At 65.3% G+C, this 23,809-nt stretch overlaps 5 protein-coding genes across 20 annotated transcripts; 3 read left to right on the forward strand and 2 right to left on the reverse strand.

Annotated features, from left to right (window-relative positions):
- Positions 1-102: 102 nt before the first annotated feature.
- On the reverse strand, positions 103-2,678 carry NDUFV1 (NADH:ubiquinone oxidoreductase core subunit V1). Of its 2 annotated transcripts, XM_080619162.1 has the most exons (10): positions 2,503-2,678; positions 2,117-2,199; positions 1,874-2,044; positions 1,615-1,798; positions 1,350-1,539; positions 944-1,156; positions 704-870; positions 551-632; positions 298-443; positions 103-210 (listed from the first exon to the last, which is right to left on the reverse strand). In XM_080619162.1, exons 1-10 carry the CDS (start codon positions 2,560-2,562, stop codon positions 127-129), a joined length of 1,380 nt encoding a protein of 459 aa, XP_080475288.1. In that variant the 5' UTR covers positions 2,563-2,678; the 3' UTR covers positions 103-126. The 2 variants fall into 2 exon arrangements, with proteins under 2 accessions (XP_080475288.1, XP_080475287.1); XM_080619161.1 differs by having other exon boundaries at positions 1,350-1,798.
- CABP2 (calcium binding protein 2) lies at positions 2,676-5,522 on the forward strand. 4 transcript variants are annotated; one of them, XM_080619159.1, is made up of 8 exons: positions 2,749-3,378; positions 3,557-3,677; positions 3,761-3,922; positions 4,018-4,048; positions 4,164-4,298; positions 4,398-4,507; positions 4,592-4,739; positions 4,830-5,522. In XM_080619159.1, exons 1-8 carry the CDS (start codon positions 2,879-2,881, stop codon positions 4,853-4,855), a joined length of 1,233 nt encoding a protein of 410 aa, XP_080475285.1. In that variant the 5' UTR covers positions 2,749-2,878; the 3' UTR covers positions 4,856-5,522. The 4 variants fall into 4 exon arrangements, with proteins under 4 accessions (XP_080475283.1, XP_080475284.1, XP_080475285.1 ...); XM_080619157.1 differs by having other exon boundaries at positions 2,676-3,677; XM_080619158.1 differs by having other exon boundaries at positions 2,676-3,677; positions 4,616-4,739.
- A 1,125-nt stretch (positions 5,523-6,647) lies between these two features.
- CDK2AP2 (cyclin dependent kinase 2 associated protein 2) lies at positions 6,648-7,734 on the forward strand. The gene is made up of 4 exons (XM_080617558.1): positions 6,648-6,999; positions 7,078-7,178; positions 7,277-7,409; positions 7,502-7,734. The coding sequence occupies exons 1-4, from the start codon at positions 6,909-6,911 to the stop codon at positions 7,567-7,569; spliced, it is 393 nt and encodes a 130-aa protein (XP_080473684.1). The 5' UTR covers positions 6,648-6,908; the 3' UTR covers positions 7,570-7,734.
- A 423-nt stretch (positions 7,735-8,157) lies between these two features.
- Positions 8,158-21,109, forward strand: PITPNM1 (phosphatidylinositol transfer protein membrane associated 1). 12 transcript variants are annotated; one of them, XM_080619778.1, is made up of 23 exons: positions 8,308-8,579; positions 9,469-9,683; positions 9,766-9,887; positions 11,959-12,180; positions 12,787-13,101; positions 13,431-13,526; positions 13,658-13,765; positions 13,910-13,971; positions 14,049-14,293; positions 14,998-15,187; positions 15,308-15,415; positions 15,516-15,664; positions 15,948-16,126; positions 16,465-16,635; positions 16,864-17,013; positions 17,113-17,261; positions 17,340-17,450; positions 17,614-17,730; positions 17,898-18,046; positions 18,138-18,287; positions 18,631-18,814; positions 19,061-19,189; positions 19,279-21,109. In XM_080619778.1, exons 1-23 carry the CDS (start codon positions 8,502-8,504, stop codon positions 19,546-19,548), a joined length of 3,669 nt encoding a protein of 1,222 aa, XP_080475904.1. In that variant the 5' UTR covers positions 8,308-8,501; the 3' UTR covers positions 19,549-21,109. The 12 variants fall into 12 exon arrangements, with proteins under 12 accessions (XP_080475899.1, XP_080475904.1, XP_080475903.1 ...); XM_080619773.1 differs by adding an exon at positions 8,158-8,183 and having other exon boundaries at positions 8,483-8,579; positions 14,998-15,415; positions 17,101-17,450; XM_080619777.1 differs by having other exon boundaries at positions 17,101-17,450.
- On the reverse strand, positions 20,644-22,844 carry AIP (AHR interacting HSP90 co-chaperone). Its single transcript, XM_080619779.1, has 6 exons — positions 22,674-22,844; positions 22,354-22,533; positions 21,951-22,139; positions 21,670-21,846; positions 21,444-21,585; positions 20,644-21,362 (listed from the first exon to the last, which is right to left on the reverse strand). Exons 1-6 carry the CDS (start codon positions 22,770-22,772, stop codon positions 21,157-21,159), a joined length of 993 nt encoding a protein of 330 aa, XP_080475905.1. The 5' UTR covers positions 22,773-22,844; the 3' UTR covers positions 20,644-21,156.
- Between the last annotated feature and the right edge of the window lie 965 nt (positions 22,845-23,809).

A 23,809-nucleotide genomic window follows, 5' to 3' on the forward strand; every position in this document is an offset into this window, starting at 1 on the left:
TTCAAGCAGGGAGAGCCCCCATGAGCACAGCAGCGTTTATTGAGGACCCCCCAGCAGAGCCCCACAAGCTGCTGTGGAAGCCCCTGACCCCCACCCAGGCAGGGATCAGCAGGACCCCCCCCCCCCTTACGCTGATGCCGCTCGGGCTTTGGCCTCCCCATAGCGCCGCATCCTCTCCTCCAGCTCGGGTCGGAAGTGGCGGATGAGGCCCTGAGCAGCGCAGAGCAGGGTTAATGGGGTGGGGAAACAGCTCCCAGCCCCCCCAGCCCCACATCTGCCCCCTAAGTGCCCGCCCACCTGCACAGGCCAGGCCGCGCCGTCGCCCAGGGCGCAGATGGTGTGGCCCTCGATCTGTTTGCTGATCTCCCAGAGCGCATCGATCTCGGCCACCTGCGCGTTGCCCTGCACGAAGCGAGCCATCACCTTGTTCATCCAGTCCACGCCTGCGGGGATGGGGAGGACGTGAGGGGACCCGGGGGGGGTGACCCACAGCCTGCGCCCCACGGCTCCGTGCCCCTCCCGTCCTGCCCCATGGCTCCCCATGGCTCACCCTCCCGGCACGGTGTGCACTGCCCGCAGCTCTCGTGCTTGTAGAACTCGATGAGGCGAGCGATGGCTTTGACGACGTCGGTCTGGGGAGGAAGAGGAGGGTGAAGGCGCTGCTGTGATGGGGGGGGGCACAGAGAGGGGGCTCGGCCCTTACTGATTTATCCATGACGATGACAGCGGCCGTGCCCAGCCCGCTCTGCGCCTGCACCAGGGCGTCAAAGTCCATCAGCACGGTCTCACACACGGACTTGGGGAGCAGCGGCGTGGAGGAGCCCCCCGGGATGACGGCCAGGAGGTTGTCCCAGCCCCCGCGGACACCCCCTGCCAAAACAGGGGGTCAGAGGCACCAAACCGGGCCCGGCGCTGGTGCGATGGCGTCCCCTGTGCCACCTACCCGCGTGCTTCTCAATGAGCTCCTTCAGCGGCACCGACATCTCCTCCTCCACCGTGCAGGGGCTGTTGACGTGGCCGGAGATGTTGAAGAGCTTCGTCCCCGAGTTGCGCTCCCGACCGAAGCTGGCGAACCAGGCCCCGCCGCGGCGGCAGATGGTGGGGGACACGGCCACCGTCTCCACGTTGGCCACCGTGGTGGGGCAGCCGAAGACACCTGGAGCAGGGCAGAGCACGATGGTGGCACCGGGACCAGAACACCCCATCCCTGGCAGTGTTCAAGGCCAGGCTGGACACAGGGGCTTGGACCAAGCTGCTCCAGTGGAAGGGGTTGGGGTTGGAACCGGATGAGCTTTAAGCTCCCTTCATCCCAGCCCATCCCATGATCCTATGAGCATCCATTGCCGTACCTACATCAGCGGGGAAGGGTGGTTTCAGCCGGGGCTTGCCCTGCTTGCCCTCAATGGACTCGATCAGCGCCGTCTCCTCCCCACAGATGTAGGCTCCAGCGCCCCTCACCACGAAGACATCGAAGGCGTACCCGGACCCGCAGGCGTCCCCCCCCAGCAGCCCGGCTTCATAGGCCTCCCTTACGGCCACCTGCAATGGAGAAGGGGCTTGTGTGGCTCCGGGGGCTCCCCTCCTCGCCCAGGGGGTCCCCCCCAATGCCCTCACCTGCAGGTTGGAGGCCTCGTTGTAGAACTCGCCGCGGATGTAGATGTAGGCAGCGCGGGCGCCCATGGCCCGCCCGGCCACCAGGCAGCCCTCCAGCAGCTTGTGCGGGTCGTGGCGCATGATCTCCCGGTCCTTGCACGTGCCCGGCTCCCCCTCGTCCGCGTTCACCACCAGGTACTTGGGTCTGGATGGGGCGGGCGCTGTCACCCCCTGCTCCACACAGGGGCAGAGGCCCGGGGGCGCCGGTCCCGGCTCTCACCTCCCGTCGGGGGGTTTGTTCATGAAGCTCCACTTGAGGCCCGTGGGGAAGCCGGCGCCGCCGCGGCCGCGCAGCCCCGAGGCCTTGATCTCGGCGAGGATCCAATCGATGCCCTTGAGCAGGATCTCCTTCGTCTTGTACCAGTCCCCGCGGCGCAGCGCGCCCTGCAGCCTGCGGAGCGGCACGGCCGGTGGCACCGGGACCGGCACCGGGATACCCCCCCCACCGACCCCCAGTCCTCACCTCCAGTCGTGCCGCCCGTACAGGTTGGTGAAGATGCGGTCCTCATCCTTCAGCGACCCGAACTGCGTCTTCTTGGGTGCTGTCTGCGGGGAGACACGCACCGGTAACACCAATAACACCAGTAACACCAGAAACCTCAGTAGCACCATAACACCGGTAACCGTGGTAGGACCGGTAACACTGATAAAACCGGTAACCGCAGCAGTACCGCTAACACCAATAACACCGATAACAATGGTAACCATGGCACTACTGATAGCACCGGTAACCACGGTAGGACTGATAACACCGGTAACACCTGTAAAAGCAGTAGGACCGGTAACACCGGTAACCGCGGCAGTACCGGTAACACCGCCCGCAGCGCCCCGCTCCCCGCGGGCTCTCACCGAGAAGGAGGCGGCGGCCCCGGGCAGGCGGCGCAGGCCCAGCAGCTGCCGGGCGGCCATGGCGGGCACCGGCACCACCGTCACCTTCAGTCGCCCCTGCAGCGGCGCCGCGCTGTGACGTCAGCAACCAGCGACGCTACGCTCGGCTCAGCGGCGACAGCAGCGAGCAGCGCGGGGGAGGGGGCGTGGCCACGCGGACGTGTGGGCGCGGCTACATGACAGTGGCTGGGATGGGGGCGTGGCTTATGGGAGGGGGCGTGGCCACGCTGGCCCCGCGCCCGCGCCGCCACGTGCCCCGGGCGCGGGTCGGGTTTCGGGCTGTAACCGGAGGCCGCTGCTCGACCCCCCCCGGTGCCCCCCGGGGCTCCCGGTACCGATGTCCCCCTCCCAGCACCCTGAGGGGGCTCTGTTGTTGCAAACTGGGCCCCTCGGTACCCCTGATACCCCCGGTCCTGCTCTGCCCCCACCACAGCCCTGTCGGTGCCCGAGTTCCTCCCGCACCGGCCCTGGCTTCGTCCCGGCGAGGGAGCGGGGCCGGGGCGAGCACAGGGCCCCGGGGATCCGGTTTCCCCCCTGCCAAGCTCCGAGGGTGGCAGAGGGACTGGCGGGGAGCGGCGGCACAGGGCGGCTGTTACCATGTTCTTTCTCTTCCGTGCACCGACACGGCGGGGCACCGGCGGCCCCGCACCCCCCAACTGCTCCCAGAGCAGTCGGGGCGGCCGCCACCTTCACCCCATCCCACGGTTTGGGGGCCGGCGGAGCCGCGGCACCACCAGCACCTTGGGGCGGCCAAGCCCTGGATGCACATGTTTCCCTATGGAGCATCGTCGGGCCTCCGAGGAGCCAGTGCCCCCGCTGCCCCCCGCTTCCCGGCAGGTAACCGGCAAGGCCCGGGAGCCCGTGGGGAGGGTGGGGGCCGGGAACAGCTGGGCGGCTCCCCACATCTGGAGCAGGGCATAATCCGGGGGATTATGTGTGTGTGCGCGGGCACGGCCCCCCCCCGCTGCCCTGCATATCCCCAGATATTCCATGAAAACCTCCAATCCCGGCACAGCCGCTCCCGCTCCCCCCCCACCTCCGGGCTCTCTCCCCCGGGGCCGGGCATGTCCTGCGGCGCGGGCGCAGCCCCGGCCATGGGCAACTGCACCAAGACCCCCGAGCGGAGGCTCCCCAAGGTACGGCCACCCCTGGGTGCGCGGCAGGAGCAGGAGGAAGATGAGGGCCCCCCCTCGCTGCTGACCCCGTGTTGTCCCCGCAGGACAGGAAGCCACGCTCCGGCCCCGTGACTCCCGGTGCCGGGGACCCCGAGGAGGTGTCGGAGGTGGCGCAGTCCCCCCCATTGCAGGGCTACTCGGTGCTGCAGGGGCTGGTGGGGCCGGCCTGCATCTTCCTGCGGCAGAGCATCGCCATCACCCAGCGGGTACGCACGTGAGCCGGCACGGCCAGGAGCCACGGGGGGGGGTTGGTGGGAGAAGGACCCTTCCATTGGCTCTTCCCATGTTCTCTCTATCCCAGGACCGAGAGCTGCGGCCTGAAGAGATTGAAGGCGAGTGCTGCCCGTGCTGGGGCTGGGGGTCTGTGCTGTGGGGTGCTGTGCAGTGCTGTGGGGTGCTGTGGGGCGCTGTGGGGTGCTGTGCGGTGACGTTCCATGGTGCTCCCAGAGCTGAAGCAGGCGTTCCGGGAGTTCGACAAGGATCGCGATGGCTACATCAGCTACAAGGACCTGGGCGAGTGCATGCGGACCATGGGCTACATGCCCACCGAGATGGAGCTCATCGAGCTGTCCCAGCAGATCAGTACGTGGTGGGGATTCGGGGGGGGGGGCCTCCCCCATCACCCTGCCTGCCCCACATCGCCCTGTTCCCCCCACCTTGGTCACCCCATTCCTGTCACAGCCGGGGGAAAAGTGGATTTTGATGACTTTGTGGAGCTGATGGGCCCCAAGATGCTGGCGGAGACAGCGGATATGATCGGGATCAAGGAACTGCGCGATGCCTTCCGCGAGGTGAGGGGATGGGGATGGAGCTGGGGCTGGGGAGGACCTGGTGGCGCCCCGAGGGTGGTGTCAGCCCTGGGTGCTCGCCCACAGTTCGACACCAACGGCGACGGGCAGATCAGCATGGCAGAGCTGCGGGAGGCCATGCGCAAGCTGCTGGGGCAGCAGCTCAACTACCGCGAGGTGGACGAGATCCTCAAGGACGTGGATCTCAATGGGGACGGGCTGGTGGACTTCGAAGGTAGGATGGAAGGGCTGGGGAAGGGAGGGGGGGACCGGGAGCATCCCCAGGGGTATTCGGGATGCTCCGTGTGTATTCCCCCGCTGGCAGAGTTTGTGCGGATGATGTCGCGCTGAGGGCGGCGTGTGCCAACACGGGACCGCACCGTGCCTTATGAAGAGGAGGGGGCCACGGCGACGCCCGGTACCGGTGCTGATGCCAGTGCTCAAGCCCGGGGCAAGGCCCTCACCGACGGTGCTCAGCCTCATCCTTGGCTTTGTGCCGAGGTCCCACCGCGATGTTGGGCACCGGAGATGTCATCGGGCTGGGCTTTGGCCGCTCTCGCCCTCGTCTCTGCCCTCAGCGTTCCCCCTTCCTGCCCTGAGCTCATCCCTCCAGCCCCCCCATGGCTCCCATGCCCAGCCCTGTCTCCCCACGCTGTGATTCCGGGTGTATCCCGCTGCCTGTCCCCCGTTACCTACCCCAGACGTGCCCGGGGCCGGGCATCCCGCTGCTTCCCAGGCCCGGGTGGACATTCCTGAGGGCTTCAACCGGGACATCCTCAAGGGAAGAAGCGGGGAATGAAGCATCCCGGTTCCACCACGGACGGGGAGCAGCGTGCGGCGGGGGCAGGGTCCTGCCCTGGGAGCGCTTTGGGGTGAAATTTGCCCTTTTGAAATGAAACGAAATCAGCTCCATGGGCGCTGCTTTGTCTTTGTGCTGGGTTTAGGCACAAGTCGTGGGTCACCCCTTGTCCTGGTTGGGTGGATGTTACCGGGGGGAGCATCGGGGCTGCTGGGGCCGGTACCAGGGGTCACAGCAGTGGATCCCCATCCCCAGTCCTTTCCCATCACCCTGCTGAGGCCATGGGGCTGTTGGGCTCATGGGGGGACTCACAAAGGTATCACATCCAGTTGGCGACCGTCACTGGTGGTGGTGCTCAGGGCTTGGGGTTGGGGCCAGGGATGTTTGGTATCTTCATTGATGAAGAGGATCGAGGGCACCCTGAGTCACTTCACATGACACCAAGGGTGGGAGTTGATCTGCTGGAGGACAGGGAGGCTCTGCAAGAAGGGTCTGGCCAGGCTGGATCCATGGGTTGTGGTCAATAGTGTGAATTCAACCAGGCTCAGTGCTGGGTCCTGCACTTGGGCCACAGCAGCCCCATGGAACGCTCCAGGCTTGTGAAGAGCGGCTGGAAACTGCTCATGGAAAAGGAGCTGATGGAGCTGAACATGAGCAGCTTGTGCCCAGGCAACCAAGAAGCCCCCAGCATCCTGGCCTGCACCAGCACCAGGGCGGCAGCAGGGAACAGGGCAGGGACTGGGCCCCTGTGCTGGGCACTGGGGAGGCTGCACCTGGAATCCTGTGCTCGGCTCTGGGCCCCTCACTGCAAGAGAGACCTTGAGGGGCTGGAGCGGGGCCAGAGCAGGGCAGCGGAGCTGGTGCAGGGCCTGGAGCCCAAGGGTGATGGGGAAGGGCTGAGGGACCTGGGGGGTTCAGTCTGGAGAAGAGAAGGCTCAGGGGGGACCTGATCGCTCCCTACAAGTGCCTGAGAGGAGGATGGAGCCAGGAGGGGCTGGGCTCTGCTCCCAAGGAACAAGGGATGGGACAAGAGGAACCGGCCTCAAGCTGCACCAGGGCAGGTTTAGATGGAGCTGAGGAACAACTCCTTCCCCAGAGGGTGCTCAGGCATTGGAACAGGCTGCCCAGGGCAGGGCTGCAGGCACCGGCCCTGCAAGTGTTCACACAGCGTGGAGACGAGGCCTCAGTGCCATGGGTTAGGGGTGGGTTAAGGGCTGGATTTGACCATTTTCGGGTCTTTTCAACCCAAACCCAAAGGGGCGGGGCTGACGCCGCGCGTCTCCACGGTGACCCGGGACAGGGGCGGGAAAGGCGGCGCGCTGACGTCAGCGCGGCGTCGCACGCACTCTCGCGTCATCAGGGCGAGCGGCGGCGCCGGCGGAGGCCGGGTCGGGTCAGGCCAGGCCGGGCAGCGGCGGGGCCTGCGCTACCGGTACCGGGGCCGCGCTCCGCTTCCTCCGTCCCCCAGGGTCGGGTGTGCGCGGGCTCTGATCTGAGCTGAGGAGCGGCGGGCACAGGCGGCGCAACCGGCGGGGCGAGCGCGGGGGCCGCTCACCGACCCCCGCCGCGCTCCAGGGCGCCGGGAGCGGCGGGCGGCCGTCGGGGATGTCCTACAAGCCCATCGCTCCCGCCCCAGCTACCCCCGGAGCCGCCAGCGCCAGCCCCGCCCCGCCGGGGCCTGGGGCACCACCCGCCGGTGAGCGGTGACCGCGGGGGAAGGGCAGGGCAGGGCTGCGGTGGGGGGGGGCAGCCGGTAACTCCGCGTTTCCCGTAGCCACGAGTGTCCCTTCGCCCTCCGGTTCCGTCCCCGGCGCCGCCGCCCCTTTCCGGCCCCTCTTCAATGACTTCGGGCCGCCGTCCATGGGCTATGTGCAGGTGAGGCCGGGGGTGGCGGGGCTGGCACCGGTGTGACCGAGGGCACCGGGGCAGGGCCTCACTCCTCCGTGCGGTTCCTCCCCCGCCGTCCGCCGCAGGCGATGAAGCCCCCCGGGGCTCAGGGCTCGCAGAGCACCTACACCGACCTGCTCTCCGTCATCGAGGAGATGGGGAAGGAGATCCGGCCCACGTACGCCGGCAGCAAGAGCGCCATGGAGCGGCTGAAGCGCGGTAGGACCGGGGGCACAGGTCCCCCTTCCCCGCCGCTCCCGGTCCCGCGCACCCCGGCCTGATGCGCGCTGTCCCTGTGCTTCTCCCCGCAGGCATCATCCACGCCCGGGCGCTGGTCCGGGAGTGCCTGGCAGAGACAGAGCGCAACGCCCGCACGTAACGGCTGCTGCCACCCGGGACCCCCCCCCCGGGCCCTGCCGCCGGGAGCCCCGGTGTGTCCCCGCCCCGCTGGCGGCGGGGGGGAGCGGCCGCGCTGCCCGCGGCCCCCCCCGCGCTCTCCGCTCTTTCTAAATGCGTGTTTTTATAAATAAAGGACGTGGTTGGGGCTCTGCCTCCGGTTGTGGCTCCGCGGGGGGGGGTGTGCGGGAAGCCAGGACGATGGAGGGGGCACACGAAGAGAGGGGGTCTTGGTGCCCTGGTGGCTGTAACCGGTGACACCGGGGCAGGGGTTTGGGGGTGCCCCGGTGCTGGGCCAGGTCTGAGCAATGCAGGAATGAGCAAAACCCGGGTTTAGCCCTTACATAAAGGGCTGGTTCTAAGTAAAGCCCCGGTGTGCCCGGTCCCAGCCGTGGCCGTGCCCTGCCCGCAGGATCGGGCCCGGGGCAGTGGATTGGGAGGAGGGGGGTGCGGACCCGGTGCTGCCACACGTGGGGATCCCGTGCCTCAGCCTCCCCGCCTCTGACGTCACGGGCCCCCCCGCTCACTACGTCACGGCCGTCTCCGTGGGAACGGGCTGTGATGTCACGGGCCGGGGGCCGGTTCGGAGCAGCGCAGGTTCGGCGGGGGGCGGCGGGAGGAGCCGAAGGAGGCCGAGGGGAGCCGAAGGGGGAACGAGGGGAGCCGAAGCGGGGGGGGGGGGGAGCGGGCGGGCGGAGCCGAAAAGTGCCGAGTGGTTCCGAAGGGGGGCGGGCGGAGCCGAGCGGGCGGGGGGCGCGTTGCCATGGGAGCGGGGCGGGCCCGGGAGCGTCGCAGCGGGCGCCGAGCGGGCCGGGCCGGGCCGGGCCGAGCCTGGCCGGGCTGAACCGGGACCGGAGCCGGGGTGACCGGAGCCCGGGTGCCGGCCGCCCCTGCAGGCGCTGCCCCCCCGCCGCCATGCTCATCAAGGAGTACCACATCGTGCTGCCCATGAGCCTGGATGAGTACCAAGTGGCCCAGCTCTACATGATCCAGGTGGGACTGGGGGCGCGGGGGGCTGCGGGGCTTGAGCCTGAGGGGATGGGGGGTGTAGGGAGCTGTGGGGCTGGGCATGGAGCCTGGGGGCTATGGAGGGCTGAGGTGTTGAGCCTGAGGGGGCTGTGGAGCTGAGCATGAGGGGTGCCGAGAGCTATGAGGCTGAGCATGGAGCATAGGGGGTGCAGGGGGCTGTGGGGCTGAGAATGGAGGGATGCAAAGGGCTATGGGGCTGAGCATGGAGGCTGGGGATTGCAGGGGCCTCTGAGGCTGAGCATGGGGGCTGTGGGGCTGAGCATGGACCACGGGTGGTGCAGAGGGTTGTGGGGCTGAGCATGGGGGGGTCTATGGGGCTGAGCATGGGGGGGTCTATGGGGCTGAGCATGGGGTGGGCTATGGGGCTGAGCATGGGGGGGGCTATGGGGCTGAGCATGGGGGGGCCTGTGGGGCTGAGCATGGGGGGGGCTGTGGGGCTGAGCATGGGGGGGGCTGTGGGGCTGAGCATGGGGAGGGCTGTGGGGCTGAGCATGGGGAGGGCTGTGGGGCTGAGCATGGGGGGGGCTGTGGGGCTGAGCATGGGGGGGGCTGTGGGGCTGAGCATGGGGAGGGCTGTGGGGCTGAGCATGGGGGGGGCTGTGGGGCTGAGCACAGACCATGGGCTCCTGATGCTGACCCCAAGGCACTGGCAGGCTGCAGAGGTATCGGTGAGGTTCGGGTGGCTTTGGGGCCACTGAACCAAGCAGGGGTCCCGGTGCAGGTGTGGGGATGGGGTGGGTAAGCTCATGGGGACCGGGGGCTATGGAGCATAGGGGACCCCCGGTGAGGAGCCGAGGCCTTGGAGCTGTGCGGGTTGGGGGGGTTCCATGCTCCTCCATGGCTCCCACCACAGAAGAAGAGCCGGGAGGAGTCGAGCGGCGAGGGCAGCGGCGTGGAGATCCTGGCCAACCGGCCCTACAGCGACGGCCCCGGCGGCAGCGGCCAGTACACGCACAAGGTTTACCATGTGGGCTCCCACATCCCCAGCTGGTTCCGGGCGCTGCTCCCCAAGGCTGCTCTGCAGGTGGAGGAGGAGTCCTGGAATGCTTATCCCTACACCCGCACCCGGTAGGACCCGGCAGGGGATGTGGGGCGGGATGTGGGGCTGGATGTCCCGCCGGGCTCAGCGCTGTCGCCGTGGGTCTCGCAGGTACACGTGTCCCTTTGTGGAGAAGTTCTCCATCGAGATCGAGACGTACTACCGGCAGGACGCGGGCCAGCAGCCCAACATCTTCAACCTGAGCGCCGCTGAGAAGAGGCAGAGGATCCTGGGTGCGTACGGTCAGCCCGCGGTGCTGGGCAGGACACGGTGCCTGCGGCATTCCCATACGGAGCTCCCAGGATGGGTGCGTGGGAGAGCCAAGGTGCCCGAGGGACTCCGCTTCCCTGCTGGCTGCGGGGCTTGGTGTCTGCACCGCGTTTGGCTTTGCTCTTTGTGCTGGATCTTGTGGCTCGGCGGTGGTTTGGGGTGACCCGGGCAGGGGAAGGTGCCTGTGCCCCAAACTCCTTGTCCCGAGCTCCCTGCCCAATCCTTTGGCGGTGCTGCTAAACCAGACTCCACCTAAAGACGGTTTGGGGGGCGCACTGTGCTCTGCCTTCTTCCCTTACCTATAGGCTTGTTTGCAGCCCTCTTTTCCTGGTCCTCCCCTGTCCTTCTGTGTCCCCTCCCCTGTCCCCCTCAGTCTGGCCCAGCTTTGTTTCCCACCCCCATTCTGGGATCCCACAGCAGCCTCCATAGGGAGCAGTGGAGCTGGAAAAGCCGGTCCCCGTTTCCCCAGGCCCTGTCCTGCTTTCCCTGCTCCAGATCATTCTCCAGGTCTAGACCCTTCCACTGCTTCCCTTGGGGCCCGATGGGCACTGCCAAGAGCCCGGGCTGGGATTCCTCCCTCCCTGCCGGCAGCTTTGGCTCCGGTTGCTGTGTCCGGCCTTTCCCGGTGCTGGGGATGTGGTGGGTTCAGGCACTGGAGCGCAGAGCGTGACGCGCTGCTCTTAAAATGGAGGCCTAAAATAGGCACTGGGAGGAAATGATTCATCTGACCTATTTCTCTCATTGGCTCCTGCAGCACCGGGGATGTCCGGCCGGGATACCGGAGCTCGGGGCTGGGGATGAAGGGTTCGGTCCCTGCCACCACCAGGGATGAGTGCATAGAGCCCCGTGCCCGTTGTCCTGCCTGGTTTTCCTCCCTTTGTGCCATCTATGGACTTCCCACAGGGCACCTTGTGTCTCCCATGGGGATCTGACACCGTCCCCAGCACAGATCCCACTGGGATTTGCTTTGCCTCTGCCCCATAGCACAGATTTAAACCCCATCTCACGTTGCAAAGGGCAGCAGGGTGCCATGGCCTGAGCGCAGCACAGGGATAGCAGCCTCCTTGCCAAGCTCCTTGCAGTTAGAAGCAACCAGACCTGCTGCTTGTCACATGAGTGTCCCTGCCAGCACCTGCGTGGAGCTGGCAGGTCCTGCCTGCCTCCAACCACAGCGTGCTGCCACCCGAGCTGCTCAGCCAGCCTGGCGGGCTCTGCTTTAAACGCTTGCAAAGGCTGCTGTGACCAAGCCAGTGCCATCATCGCAGGGCTGGGCAGGGGTTTTATGGGCTTGGGGCACCCCTGCTTTCCTTGATGTGGCAGCAGAGGGGCTTTACCCTTTGCACGGAGGGGACGGCAGCACAGGCAGCGGGGGCCAGCCCTGGGGTGTCCCCTCAGCCTCTGTTGCCGCTCAGTTTGGACATCACCCCATGGTGTGTTGGGGAGATGTGGATTGTGGCACTTTGCGTTTCAGCACGGGGAAAAGCGCCTGCCTGCAGCCGTTCATTGCTTTCTGAGTCTTGAAAGTCCTTTTCCCCCCCCTTTTTCCAGCCCAAGCTGGAGGAAGAGGCCAGCAGATGCCCTGGGGGCAAAGAACCGCAGGGTGATGGGGATGGCTTGGGGACAGCTCCATGAAATGGGGCTGGAGGGAGCTGGGCTGGAGCAGCCAAGCTGCAGGAAACTTAGTGCAGGGTTGGGTCCCCCCCCAAGGTCTGTTGGATCGTGGTTTCCTGGGTGCCATCCCTCAGTTTTGGGGGGATCACCCCTGTTTGGGGGATGTTGCTGTTGTACCCCCCAGCTCGATGGGGGCTCAGGTGGTTTTGCTCCATGCCTCATTCTTGGGGTGTAGGGGGGCAGCTGGGGGACTCCTAAGGGTGCTTTTGATGTTATAGCTGCGGGATAGTGTTTGCTACCGGTTGTGTTGGGTGCATGCATTGGGGGGCACATTTTGGGGTTTCCCTCTGATTTTGGTGCATTTTAACGTGTTTTTGTGCCCGAGCATCCCCTCACAGGGTGACAAACACTGTTCCCCCGCAGACACCATCGACATCGTGCGTGACCCCATCTCCCCAGGGGAATACAAGCCCGAGGAGGACCCCAAGCTTTACCATTCAACCAAGACAGGCAGGGGCCCGCTGGGGGATGATTGGCTGGAGTCTCCCAGCACCGGGCCCCTGATGTGTGCCTACAAGCTCTGCAAGGTGGAGTTTCGCTACTGGGGGATGCAGTCCAAGATCGAGCAGTTCATCCATGATGTGGGTGAGTTCAAGCATTGGTGAGCCCTCAACTTCCCTTGGTACTGCTGGGGGGTGGCTTGGGGAGCCCCAGAGCCGTAGAATCATGGAATGGTTTGGGTTGGAAGGGACCTTAAAGCTCCTCCAGTCCCAACCCCTGCCACGGGCAGGGACCCCTTCCACTAGAGCAGCTTGCTCCAAGCCCCTGTGTCCAACCTGGCCTTGAGCACTGCCAGGGATGGGGCAGCCACAGCTTCTCTGGGCACCCTGTGCCAGCGCCTCAGCACCCTCCCAGGGAAGAGCTTCTGCCTTATCTCCAACCTGAACTTTGTTCCAGTTTGACCCCATCACCCCTTGTCCTATCACTCCAGTCCCTAATGAAGAGTCCCTCTCCAGCATCCTTGTAGCCCCTTTCAGACACTGGAAGCTGCTGAGGTCTCCATGCAGCTTCTCTCCTCCAGGCTGAACAGCTCCAATGTTCTCAGCCTGGCTTCATACAGGAGCTGCTCCAGCTCCTGAGCATCCTCGTGGCCTCCTCTGTCCTTGCTCCAGCAGCTCCATGTCCTTACGCTGGGAACACCAGCACTGCCCACAGTGCTCCCATGGGCTCCCTCCCCTCCATCCCCACCAGGGCTGCGGAAGGTGATGCTCCGTGCCCACCGCCAGGCCTGGTGCTGGCAGGACGAGTGGACGGACCTGACGATGGAGGACATCCGGCAGCTGGAGGACGAGACAGCTCAGATGCTGGCGCAGAAGATGGGCAAGTGCAGTGGGGCTGAGGAGCCCCCCACAGCCGGGCCCAGCTCCGAGGGCCGGATGGAGCCCCGACGTGCCAGCGGGCAGGAAGGGGCTGAGGCGCAGCAGGAGGCTGATGTCTCCCCTGATGATACCTTTGCCAAGCAGTGGTCCACCTCTTCCCGGTCTTCCTACTCTTCTCAGCATGGAGGTGAGAGACCAGGGCTTGCATGGCTGGGACAGGGAGCTCAGCCCTATCTGCTGCTGTTGACCATAGGAGATGTTGAGGGACCCTCTCTTCCCTGGCCTGGGTCTCCTGTGGGGGGCTCTGGATGATCCAAGGGTGGCCCTGACTCTCCTGGTGGGGCTCTGGGTAACCCAAGGGTGGCCCTGCCTCCTCCCCAGGGGGTCTCTGGGTGCCCCAGGGATGGTCCTGGCTCTGCTGGGGGGTCTCTGAGTGGAGGAACAGGGAGGAGCTATAGGGCAGGAGCAGGGTGTCGATGTGGGGGGCTCTGGGTGCTGACCCCATGCCGGTGGCAGGGGGGGTGTCTCCTCAGAGCCTGTCTGAGTGGCGGATGCAGAACATCGCCCGTGACTCTGAGAACAGCTCCGAGGAGGAGTTCTTCGATGCCCACGGTACAGTTGGTGTCGGTGTTTCGGTGGCACCAGCTCAGGGTGGGCTGGATGTGCCTGGCAGGGGGCTGGCGGGGTTGGGGAGCAGGGACAGGGGTGCTCCCCATTCCCATGGTCCCCCCGTGCCACCACAGAGGACCTGTCTGACAGCGACGAGGTCTTTGCCAAGGAGATGACCAAGTGGAGCTCCAATGACTTCTTGGACACGCTGGAGCAGCCAATGGAGCTGGATGAGGCATTAGGTGAGTTGTGGGGGGGGGCTCCAGTGCCAAACCCTCGTGTGGGTGCCCTGGGAGGGGGCTGGCCCTGCTTGGACACCCTGGTCCAGCTGGGTGACCACAGCCAGAACCCGGCCAGGGGAGCTCACCAAGGCTGTGTCTTCACAGGGGATGGAACCAGCACTGCCAAGGTGGATGGAGAAGGTCTGGGGACATCCAGCTTCTCCGAGGTGCGTGTCCTGCTCATCCCAGCCCTCGCGCCATGCTCCTGGCTATGGGTACCACAGCAGCGCTCTCCTCCCCGCAGGGCAGCTCCTCGGACAGCACGGCCCCCGTGTGCCAGATCCACGTCCTCTTCCTCATCCTGCACAGTGGGAACATCCTGGACCAGGGCTCGGGAGAGCCGGGCTCCAAGCAGGCGGATGTGCAGACCTTGGCGGCCACCTTCGACGCTGTCACCCGTGTCCACTTCCCCGAGGCTCTGGGGCACGTGGCTCTGCGCCTGGTGTCCTGTCCCCCCATCTGCGCCGCTGCCTATGCCCTCGTCTCCAGGTACGGATGTGTGCCGGGGCCGTGGGGCGGTCCACATGGAAAACCATCCCAGAGATGTGGGAGGGGACTGGGGAAGTGGTGGCCTTGGAGAGTGGGATCAAACACACCGTCAGCCGATGACGCTGAGCTGTGTGGTGTGGTTGATACACTGGAGGGAAGGGGTGGGATCCAGAGGGACCTGGACAGGCTGCAGAGGCAGGACCATGTGGATCTCATAGAGCTCAACAAGGCCAAGGGCAAGGTCCTGACCCTGGGTTGGGGCAGTCCCCAGCACAAACACAGGCTGGGAGAGACTGGATGGAGCAGCCTGAGGAGAAGGACTTGGGGTGTTGGGTGAGGAGCAGCTCCCCATGACCCAGCTTCAGTGTGCGCCTGGGCCCAGAACCCCCCTGTGTGCCGGGCTGCACCCTCAGAGCTGTGGCTGCCCCATCCCTGGCAGTGTTCAAGGCCAGGTTGGACACAGGGGCTTGGAGCAAGCTGCTCCAGTGGAAGGGGTCCCTGCCCGTGGCAGGGGTTGGGACTGGAGGAGCTTTAAGGTCCCTTCCAACCCAAACCATTCCATGATTCATTCTGTCTGTGCGGCATCCAGAACACGCAATAGGATGGGGATAAATCCTGGTGAGCAACCTGTGGCGAGCAAGCATTGTGTGGTGGGACAGGGACATGGGGGCAGCTCCGTTCACCCTTCCCTTTGTCCCTCCCAGGTTGAGCCCCTACAGCCACGACACAGACAGGCTGTACAGCAGCCAGGACCACATCCCCCTGGCAGCCCTCCCACTGCTGGCCACCTCCTCAGGGAGCTACCTGCACGCCCTGGGCACCGTCGTGACTCGTGCCAACCAGGCCTATGGAGCCTTCCTGCGCTCCAGGGAGGGAGCCGGCTTCTGCGGCCAGGTCAGAGGGATCTGGGGGGCAGCTGGGGCTTGGCTCCACCGGGAGCCTCTTTGTCCCTCTGTGGAGGGCCTGGGGGCTCTGTCGTTCACTCCCCTTGCCGTGGGTGCGTGCTGTCTGCAGGTAGTGCTGCTGGGGGACTGTGTGGGGGGCATCCTGGGCTTCGATGCGCTCTGCCAGACCCGGGTGGGCTCCGGGGGCAGCCGTGGCAGCAGCCGCCGTGGCAGCTTGGTGAGTACCAGCACCCTGCCAGGGCTCAGAAGGGGTCTGCACCTCTGGGTGCTGGTGGTGGCCGAACAGGGCTGGGTGCTCACTGCCTTTCTCCCTGCAGAGCATGGAGCCCATCTCCCCGGAGCTGTGTGGCGGTCGGGACCCACTGGCTGATGGAGCAGACAGAGCAGCAGGATCAGACCCTGAGCCAGGGCCACAGCCACTCTGCAGGGAGCAGGGGGAGAGCCACTGTCACAGCTCCTCGAGCAGGTGAGAGCGAGGGGATGGTCAGCACCTCCCCATGGGAATGCTGCTGATCTCCCCACTAACTTTGTGCTTTATGGAAAGGGTGAATTTCCCATCTGCACCAGCCTAGGATGGAGCATTGCACGGGGGCAGCCTGCCCGGGGGAGTCTTGCTGGAGTTCCTCTGCTTCCAGCAGCTCCTCCGGGCTAATGGGGCCATGCCAGGCACAGCTTTGACCCTGGGCTGGTGGCAGTGGGACCATGTTCCCCCTCAGCCCTCCCCATGCCCACTGGCCCTGCTGTCCCAGCCTGCAGGCCAGCGAGGCTGCGCTGGAGCCAGAGGCATCGCGGAGCAGCACCACGGCACTGGATGGGGCAGAGGGTGCCAGCACCCGCCTTGACTTTAAGGTATCCGGCTTCTTCCTCTTTGGCTCCCCGCTGGGGCTGGTGCTCGCGCTACGCAAGACCGTCATGCCTGCTCTGGATGGTGAGGACCCCTGCCAGCCGTGGTGCCTGCCCCCAGCCCTCCTTAGGGAGCTCAAGTCGTGCTCCCCGCAAGCCTGAACCCCTCTGTGATGTCCCCAGAGAGCCCTGCTTGGGTTTGAGCCCCTTGTGCTTGTCAGCATTGGTGTGTGCCCCATCATCTGTGCCAGCCCTGCCTGTCACTGGTGTCCTGGGTTTGCCTTTCCTGTCGCTGGGTGTTGCTTTCTCCCTCCTGGGCATTGAGCTGTGCTGCCCCGGCCCCACCAGCCCTCGTGCCCTGTCCCAGTTGGGCTCCTCACCGTGCAGGCTGGGCAGTCCCAATCCCCCCCTTCTCTTCACCAGTGGCTCAGCTGCGTCCTGCCTGTGAGCAGATCTACAACCTCTTCCACGCGGCCGACCCCTGCGCCTCTCGCCTGGAGCCCCTCTTGACCAAGGCCTTCCACGCTGTCCCACCGCTCAGCGTGCCCCGCTATCAGAAGTACCCCCTGGGTGATGGCACCTCCTCCCTGCTGGGTGAGCACCTCCTCACTGGGCTGGTCCTAGGCACCCTGCGGTGTGCTATGGGCTCCAGTGCCATGCTGGGGTACCCGGAGCACCCCCAGCACTGCAGGAGCCCAGCTGGGGAGGGGGGAAAGTGATCCACAAGCTCTGCCCCCCCGCTTTGGGGCCCTGCTGGAGGAGGGTCCCAGGGTAACTGATGTCCCCAGGGGTCAGGGCGTCCTCACCCATCTCTCCCCACAGCGGATACCCTGCAGATGCACTCTGCCCTCTTCCTGCCCAAGGTGGACCTGGCCACCCCTCCTACCCCCACCAGCAGCTTCGGGGGCTTCTGGAAGAGCAGTGAGCCTGTAGAGCCCCCCGATCCTGCTAGCACCAGTGAACTTGTCAAGAGTAAGTGCTATCCGTGCCCATCCCATCCCACACCAGCACTTTGGGATGCACGAGGTGGGATAAGGTCCAAGGAGGGATTCATTCCAGCTCTCCCCACAGTCCTGGAGCGCTGGTGGGGCCGGAAGCGCATCGACTACTTGCTGTACTGCCCCGAAGCCCTGACTGCCTTCCCCACCATCACCCTGCCCCACCTCTTCCATGCCAGCTACTGGGAATCCTCCGACGTGGTGGCCTTCATCCTGCGCCAGGTATGGTGGGCACGGTGGGGTGGGCAGCACAGCTCCATGGGGCTGCTGGAGCTGAGCTGGGACCGTGCTGCTGGGCAGGTGATGGAGAAGGAGGAGTCGCAGCCAGCAGAGAATGAGGAGGGCTCCACCTACAGCCCCGCTATCCCCAGGGAGAAGTGGCAGCGCCGGCGCACCCAGATGAAGATCCGGGTACGTGTCCCATATCCATTGGGATCCTGACCCTTTCCCAGAGCTCCGGCCATCCCGGGTGGACTCTGGTCACGGGGTCACGCCGCTGGTTTGCTCCCATGGGCTGCGCTGGTCCCACAGACCAATGGGCCTTTGTGCCACTCGTGTCCCCGTGTCCGTGCAGAACATGACGGCAAACCACCGGGTCTGCGACGTGATCGTGTGCGAGGGCAAAGACCAGGTCCTCACCGGGCGCTTCATGTACGGCCCCCTGGACATGGTGACACTGACCGGGGAGAAGGTACCGCTGGGCTCATGGGTGCTGCCATGGGAAAGGGCATGGGGCCAGTGTTACCCACAGCAGGGGAAGGGATGTGGTGACCAGGACCCTCTGTAGGGTGGTGGGAGAGGGCTGTAAGGACGTGTAGGTTGGGCACGCAGCAGGACTCAGCCCTTTTCCCTCTCCAGGTGGACATCTACGTCATGACACAGCCGCTGTCAGGGAAGTGGATGTACTATGGCACCGAGGTGACGAGCGGCAGCGGGCGCCTGACCTTCACCATCCCTCCAGACAAAGCTCTGGCCATCGGCATCTACCCCGTGCGCATGGTGGTGAGGTGAGGAGCGGGTGCATGGAGCCAGCTCGGGTCCTCCTCCAGCCCTTTGGGGCAGAGCTGGAGCTGAGCCCTTCCCACTCTCCCATCCCAGGGGGGACCACAGCTTCGCCGAGGCGTACCTGACCGTAGTGGCCCCTGGCACCGAGTGCATCGTGTTCAGCATCGATGGCTCCTTCGCCGCCAGCGTCTCCATCATGGGCAATGACCCCAAAGTGCGGGCAGGGGCTGTCGATGTAGTACGGTAGGTGCCCCTCATGTAGAGGGGTTGTTCTCCTCTCCTTTCGTGGTGAGCTGACAAGAAAATAGGGGTAGTGGGGGCATCAGAGCAGGCTGATGTCCTAGGGAGGAGCTGGGGGATCTCCCACCACCCCCTTTGAGCAGCATCTTTGTGCTGATGCCTTCCTGTGGGCAAAGAGTCCTCTCCTGGGTATGGTCCTTGAAGCCTGCTGTGGTACCCGCAGCTCTGCCTTGATTAACGCCCTGGGAGGAGGAAGGTTGTGGAGATAGCACCCATGGGTGCTGTGCTGGTGGGTGCAAGAGTGTCCTCACATGGGCTCCTGGCAGCAGTGTGCGTCCTCTCCTAGGCACTGGCAGGACTTGGGCTTCATGATCATCTACGTGACGGGGCGCCCGGACATGCAGAAGCACCGCGTGGTGGCCTGGCTCTCCCAGCACAACTTCCCCTACGGCTCCGTGTCCTTCTGTGATGGGCTCACCCACGACCCCCTGCGCCAGAAAACTGCCTTCCTCCAGAGCCTGCACACCGAGGTGGGCACAGGGACAGCCCTGGCCAGGGGACACAGGGCTGATGGTGGTGGTGGGGCAGTGTGGCTTGTCCTGGGGGTCAGTGTGGGGATGCTCGGAGCTCTGCCATGATGGAGCTGGCACCATCTCCCAGGCGCAAAGGGCAGGTCCCGGCCTGTGAGTGTTGCATCTACCCCATAAAATGAGGGTTGTCCCTGTGGGAAGGGTTGGTCCTTGCCCTGACACTGCTGTCCTCTTCTCCATGGGCAGGCAGAGATCAACATCATCGCTGGCTACGGCTCCACCAAGGACATCTCCGTCTACAGCTCCCTGGGGCTCCCACCAACGAACATCTACATTGTGGGACGGGCCATCAAGAAGTTCAACAACCAGTGCCAGGTACAGTGGTGGGGCTGGGGCCGGGTTCGAGCTGCAGGGGCCAATTGCTGACCCACAGAGGGAGCTTGCTGTGTCTGTGTGTCCCACAGTTCGTGTCCGAGGGCTATGCAGCCCACCTTGCCCAGCTCGAGGCAGCAGCCCAGGCCCACTTACCCAAGGGCCCCTCTCGGCCCACGCTGGGCAAAGGCACCTACGGCTGCCTGGCGCCCGTCGACTTCCTCCGCAAGCAGAACCAGCTCCTGCGGTCGCGGGGCTCCAGCCAGGCCGAGTGGGACGGGGCAGGACCTTCAGCAGCAGCCCCAGGGCTACCGAGGGCCAAGCCCCGCAGCGTCAGCCTCAAGCTGGAGGATGAGGAGTGAGGGTGGCACAAGCACTGTTCCCCCGCCGCAACCAGACTTCGTTTCCCACCCAGGGGCAACCGGGGCCAGAGCCTGCGATGGGCACTGAGCCCATAGGAAGGAGATGAGGTCACTGGGTCCCATGGAGCGAGGGGTCCTGGGAGGTGGTGCTCCGAGGGCTGCAGTGACTCCCTCGGGACTGAGCTACCCCAGGTCCTCCCTCCTGCCCCATCCCCCTGCTCCTATGGGGCTGCAGAGCGGCTGCTGGGCAGTGCCCAGTGGGATTTGTCCCCTGGGGAGCTGCAGTAAGGCCCTGCAGGGTCATCTGTCCCTGGGCAGCACTGTGGGGCCTCAAGGCAAGGGGCACTTCCCTGCTTCCCTCTTATTTATTTCCGTTGGGTGCTGCAGGGCCGGGAAGGGGCGGGATTCCAAAGCGCTTCCTCTGTTCTCTTCCGTTCTGGTGTGTAATAAAGCGATGTAAAGATGAGGAGCTGGAGCCCTCATGTTTGCTCTGCACCCCCCCCAGCCATAGCTGGCACCAGGACTTCCACCCACAAGCCTGGGACCATGGTGTCACACAGGTCCTGCAGCACAGCAGTTGGGTCATGAGCAATGTGGGACAAGTCACGGCAGGGAAAGGCAGCCTGGGGTGGCTCTGGGTAGGTGCTGATGCCAACAACAAGCTGCAGGTCACAAGTGGTTAAACCCCTTGCACAAGAGGAGGGTTAGGGTGTTAGAGCAGGGATGGAAGGGAGCGTGGGGACAGGAAGAGGAAGAGGGGGTGAGGGCTGTGGGACTTGGGGTGCTGCAGCAGCACAGGCTCAGCTTCGAGCTCCTGCAGCACGGGGGACAGGCACCAACACAGCCTCTGTGGGTGTTAGAGCTGCTTTTACACTGAGTTGGGCTGCCTCTGCGCCTATTACACATCCATGACGGGGAAGCCCTTAAGTAAGGGCTCAGCTTTGCAGTGAGTCTGCAAAGCCCCAGGGCAAGGGCTTGCCAGGCTGCTTCCCCTGACCTGCAGCTTTGGTTTTACCTCTTTTACCTCTAACAGCAACTTTCCTAAGGACCCAGGGACCTGTGGCTATAGCTTTACTTCATTTTGGCACAGCACAACCAGAGTTATATATAGATATAGATAGCAGTAACAAGCACTTATTCTATATAAAATATTTACGACACTGACACGATGATCCAGTAGAGAGGAAACACCGGCTCGGGATGATAGCAGCAGCCTTGGGAAGTGACAACACAGGATATACAGGCACAAAGGGGGGAGAGCCGGGGCTGAGGCTTGGCACCGCAGCCAGAAACAGCTCGTAAAGTATAAAACCATCAAAGGAAGGCTAAAATGATGCAGCAGAGCGCAGCTGGCTTGAGCTTGTGTCACCCCACAATGGCATTCCTGGCACGGGGATGAGCAGTCTAGATCTGCACTTGCACTGTGCGCTGCCATCGCTTTACGCTGCTTAATACTGCCCCTAAGTGCACTGCTGGGCCACGGGTGAGCTCTGGGGCCCCTCCGCCTGACTTCAAATAAGTAAGATTTGTATTAAACATTAATAAACATCAATGAACATTCCACATGTGGAATATCTAAAGAAACCTGTGGGCTCTCCAGCGTGGCCTTTACTGCGAGAAGATGCCCTTGAAGCGGATCTTGTCCTCGGCATCCTTCTCCCGCAGGCGAGCTTCCAGGCTCTTGAGCTGCTTGGAGACCACGGGGCGCAGCGAGGGGTCGAGGGCCAGCACTTTGGCAAAGTCAGCCTGTGCCTCTGCCACGTTCCACACCGCGGCGTGGGCCTTCGCCCGCTTGAAGTAGGCCTTGACGTTGTCTGTGGGGGAGAGAGATGCCGGGTTACTGGAGCATGGGGAAGGGGGACGTGCTGGTTCACACCTCGCCCACGGCTCCTTACCCTCATACTTGTTGAGAATGGAAGAGCAGTGATCCAGCACCTCGTAGTACTCCTCACACTGCAGCTTGCACTGGCAGTAGTTTAACAGCAGGGGTGTGATCTTCTGGTCCAGCTCAATCCAGTCTGGAGATCCAGGCTGCTCCTGGAGGATGAAACAGAGGAGGGAGGGTGAGGGGAAGCTCCCAACCACTCCTTGTGACATCCAGGAGGGATGTGGGAGCCCCACCTTCATCTGCAGGTTCTTGAGGCAGGCGATGGCATCGTAGTACTTGGCAGTTGCCTCCTGCACCTTGCCCTGCCGGTACAGCTCGTTGCCTTCCTTGTGGATCTGGGGTACAGCCTGCAGCTTCTCCTCATCCGTCATGGCCCACGGGTCCTGCTGGTAGGAGCCGGGCGGCTCCACCTGCCAAGCACCCCAGCATTGAGGGCAGAGCCCCAGCACCCTCCTGCCCGCAGCCTCCACCCAGGGCAGCGCTGCCAGCGGCCCCCCATAAGCGGGAGCCTCACCTTGAGCAATTCGATGTCGAAAATGAGGGGCTGGGGGTTCTTCTGCAGCTCATCGAGGTCGGGGTACCCCAGGGAGCAGTGGTTGTGCAGCTGGGCCACGCTGCAGCAGTGCTGCTGCCCTTCCAGCGGGTCCTTTCCTGCCGCGATGTTCCGCAGGCTCTTGGACACCATTGGGTAGAGCAGCACGTGCTGCGGGGCAAGAAGGGAGAGGTGGCGCTGGGCCGGGAATGCACCGGGAATGGGGAGCGGGGAAAGCGGGACAGCCCCGAGCACCGAACCCGCGGTGCAGCGGGGCGGCTCGGCCCCGTGGGGGCGCAGCGCTGGCCACGCCCCCAGGAGCGAGCCACGCCCCCTCGGGTCTGACCACGCCTCCGAGGCCGACCAAGCCACGCCCCCTCCCCACCTTGGCCTCACAGCGGAAGCGGGCGCGCTCGCCAGGCCTCATGGTGCGCAGCGCGGCCTCCCACACCGGCAGCTTGAACTTCTTGCCGGCGATGAGCTCCATGGGCTTGCCCTGCTCCCGGCTGCTGTCCAGCGGCGCCTCCTCATCGCCGCACCGCAGCGTCCGGTAGTGGAAAGTGGCCTGAAGGAGGTGGCGGAAAGACTCAGGCCTGAGCAGGCCGCGGTCGTCACCATGGCAACACGACGGGGCCGCGCATGCGTAGCTCAGCCTTCCTCCCCTCTCTGCCCCCCCAGCCCCGAAGGCGGCGGCGCGGCTCTGACCTTGGTGCCGTCGCGGAAGTCGGGCAGCGGCCCCGAGCCTTCCCGCAGCACCTCCTTGTCCACGCCGTCCGCCCGCAGCCGCTCGACCTCCTGCGCCATCGGCCCGTCCCTGCGCCCCGCCTCGGCCTGGCCTCGCCTCGGCCTCCTCCGCCGCCGCTCGGCTCTTTCCGGAGCGACGTGGACGCGCCCCCTGTCGGCGCGGGGGGGCGCTGCGGGGGCGCTGCGGGGGGCGGTGGAGCGGGCAGTGGGCGTGGCCAAAGAGGGGAGGGGCGTGGCCAGGACCCCCGAGTGGGCGGGGCCAGGCTCGGTGTTGGCGCGGCCGCTTTTCGCGCTGTCCCGCGCTCCCGCCGCGGAGCCAACGCAGCGGTGCCGCATTAAACCCGTTTGTGCCGTTCGGAACGGCCCTGCACGGGCTGCGCGTGCGGGGCGCTCCCGGTGTCCCCGCGGCCGCGGTGAGGGTCGCAGCCGTGTTGTCCCCCCGCCACCAGCCCCCGTGGGGTCTCACACCGGGGAGCCACGTTGCGGGCAGGAGGGTCGGGCAGCCGTGGCGTGTCCGTGCTGCGCCACTGGGGACATCGCGGGGGACGCCAGCGCTGGGACCAGCCCCGTGCGCTCCCCAGGGTGATAACGGGGCCATGTGAAGGCAGCAGGTTCCTGGCACGTGGTGGCCACGGCCCCTGTGCCACAGCCACCGCTGCAAGGGGCCTCAGGGCTACCCGTGTTTCCTATCTGCTGTAGGTCACCCCTGTTACAGCACGTTGGTGCCTTTTCCCGGCCCTGCACATCAGCAGCTCTTCCATGGGAAGCTGCCTCCGCACCCTCTCCATGTGCCCCTGTGGCCACCGGCACTGCTCAGCGCTGATGGAGCCCGCCAGGTCAACCCTGGCCTCAACCGAGCCCTTGAGGGAGCTCCTGCTCCTTCCACTGCCTGCGCCCGCTGGGTTTTGCTGCCGCTCCCTGCTTGGCCAGGTGGGTCCCCAGCGGCTGCGGATCGGCTCCGTGCCCCTCTGTGCGGCACCACCGCAGGCAGATGCCGGTGCGGCGTTATCGGGAGCCCCGCAGGTGGCTGGGGAGCTGCATGTGGTCGATGCCGACACCGGGTCCCTGCTTGGAGGGAGGAAAAACCGCCTCCTTCC

Source organism: Psittacula echo (genome assembly GCF_963264785.1).
Source record: "Psittacula echo genome assembly, chromosome: 5".
Classification (NCBI taxonomy): domain Eukaryota; kingdom Metazoa; phylum Chordata; class Aves; order Psittaciformes; family Psittacidae; genus Psittacula; species Psittacula echo.

Excerpts from the sequence above, each read along its gene's own strand:
- NDUFV1 (XM_080619161.1), bottom strand. The coding sequence starts at position 2,562 with ATGGCCGCCCGGCAGCTGCTGGGCCTGCGCCGCCTGCCCGGGGCCGCC. Across the intron at positions 2,200-2,502 it reads GGGCCGCCGCCTCCTTCTCG|ACAGCACCCAAGAAGACGCA; the intron begins GTGAGAGCCCGC and ends GTCTCCCCGCAG. Across the intron at positions 1,799-1,873 it reads AACAAACCCCCCGACGGGAG|ACCCAAGTACCTGGTGGTGA; the intron begins GTGAGAGCCGGG and ends CGCCCCATCCAG.
- CABP2 (XM_080619157.1), top strand. The coding sequence starts at position 2,718 with ATGACAGTGGCTGGGATGGGGGCGTGGCTTATGGGAGGGGGCGTGGCC. Across the intron at positions 4,508-4,591 it reads TGCGCGATGCCTTCCGCGAG|TTCGACACCAACGGCGACGG; the intron begins GTGAGGGGATGG and ends GCTCGCCCACAG. Across the intron at positions 4,740-4,829 it reads CGGGCTGGTGGACTTCGAAG|AGTTTGTGCGGATGATGTCG; the intron begins GTAGGATGGAAG and ends CCCCGCTGGCAG.
- CDK2AP2 (XM_080617558.1), top strand. The coding sequence starts at position 6,909 with ATGTCCTACAAGCCCATCGCTCCCGCCCCAGCTACCCCCGGAGCCGCC. Across the intron at positions 7,000-7,077 it reads GCCTGGGGCACCACCCGCCG|CCACGAGTGTCCCTTCGCCC; the intron begins GTGAGCGGTGAC and ends CGTTTCCCGTAG. Across the intron at positions 7,179-7,276 it reads CGTCCATGGGCTATGTGCAG|GCGATGAAGCCCCCCGGGGC; the intron begins GTGAGGCCGGGG and ends CGTCCGCCGCAG.
- PITPNM1 (XM_080619767.1), top strand. The coding sequence starts at position 9,443 with ATGCTCCTCCATGGCTCCCACCACAGAAGAAGAGCCGGGAGGAGTCGA. Across the intron at positions 9,888-11,958 it reads GAAGAGGCAGAGGATCCTGG|ACACCATCGACATCGTGCGT; the intron begins GTGCGTACGGTC and ends GTTCCCCCGCAG. Across the intron at positions 13,972-14,048 it reads GGACATCCAGCTTCTCCGAG|GGCAGCTCCTCGGACAGCAC; the intron begins GTGCGTGTCCTG and ends TCCTCCCCGCAG.
- AIP (XM_080619779.1), bottom strand. The coding sequence starts at position 22,772 with ATGGCGCAGGAGGTCGAGCGGCTGCGGGCGGACGGCGTGGACAAGGAG. Across the intron at positions 22,140-22,353 it reads GCTTCCGCTGTGAGGCCAAG|CACGTGCTGCTCTACCCAAT; the intron begins GTGGGGAGGGGG and ends CTTGCCCCGCAG. Across the intron at positions 21,363-21,443 it reads CATTCTCAACAAGTATGAGG|ACAACGTCAAGGCCTACTTC; the intron begins GTAAGGAGCCGT and ends TCTCCCCCACAG.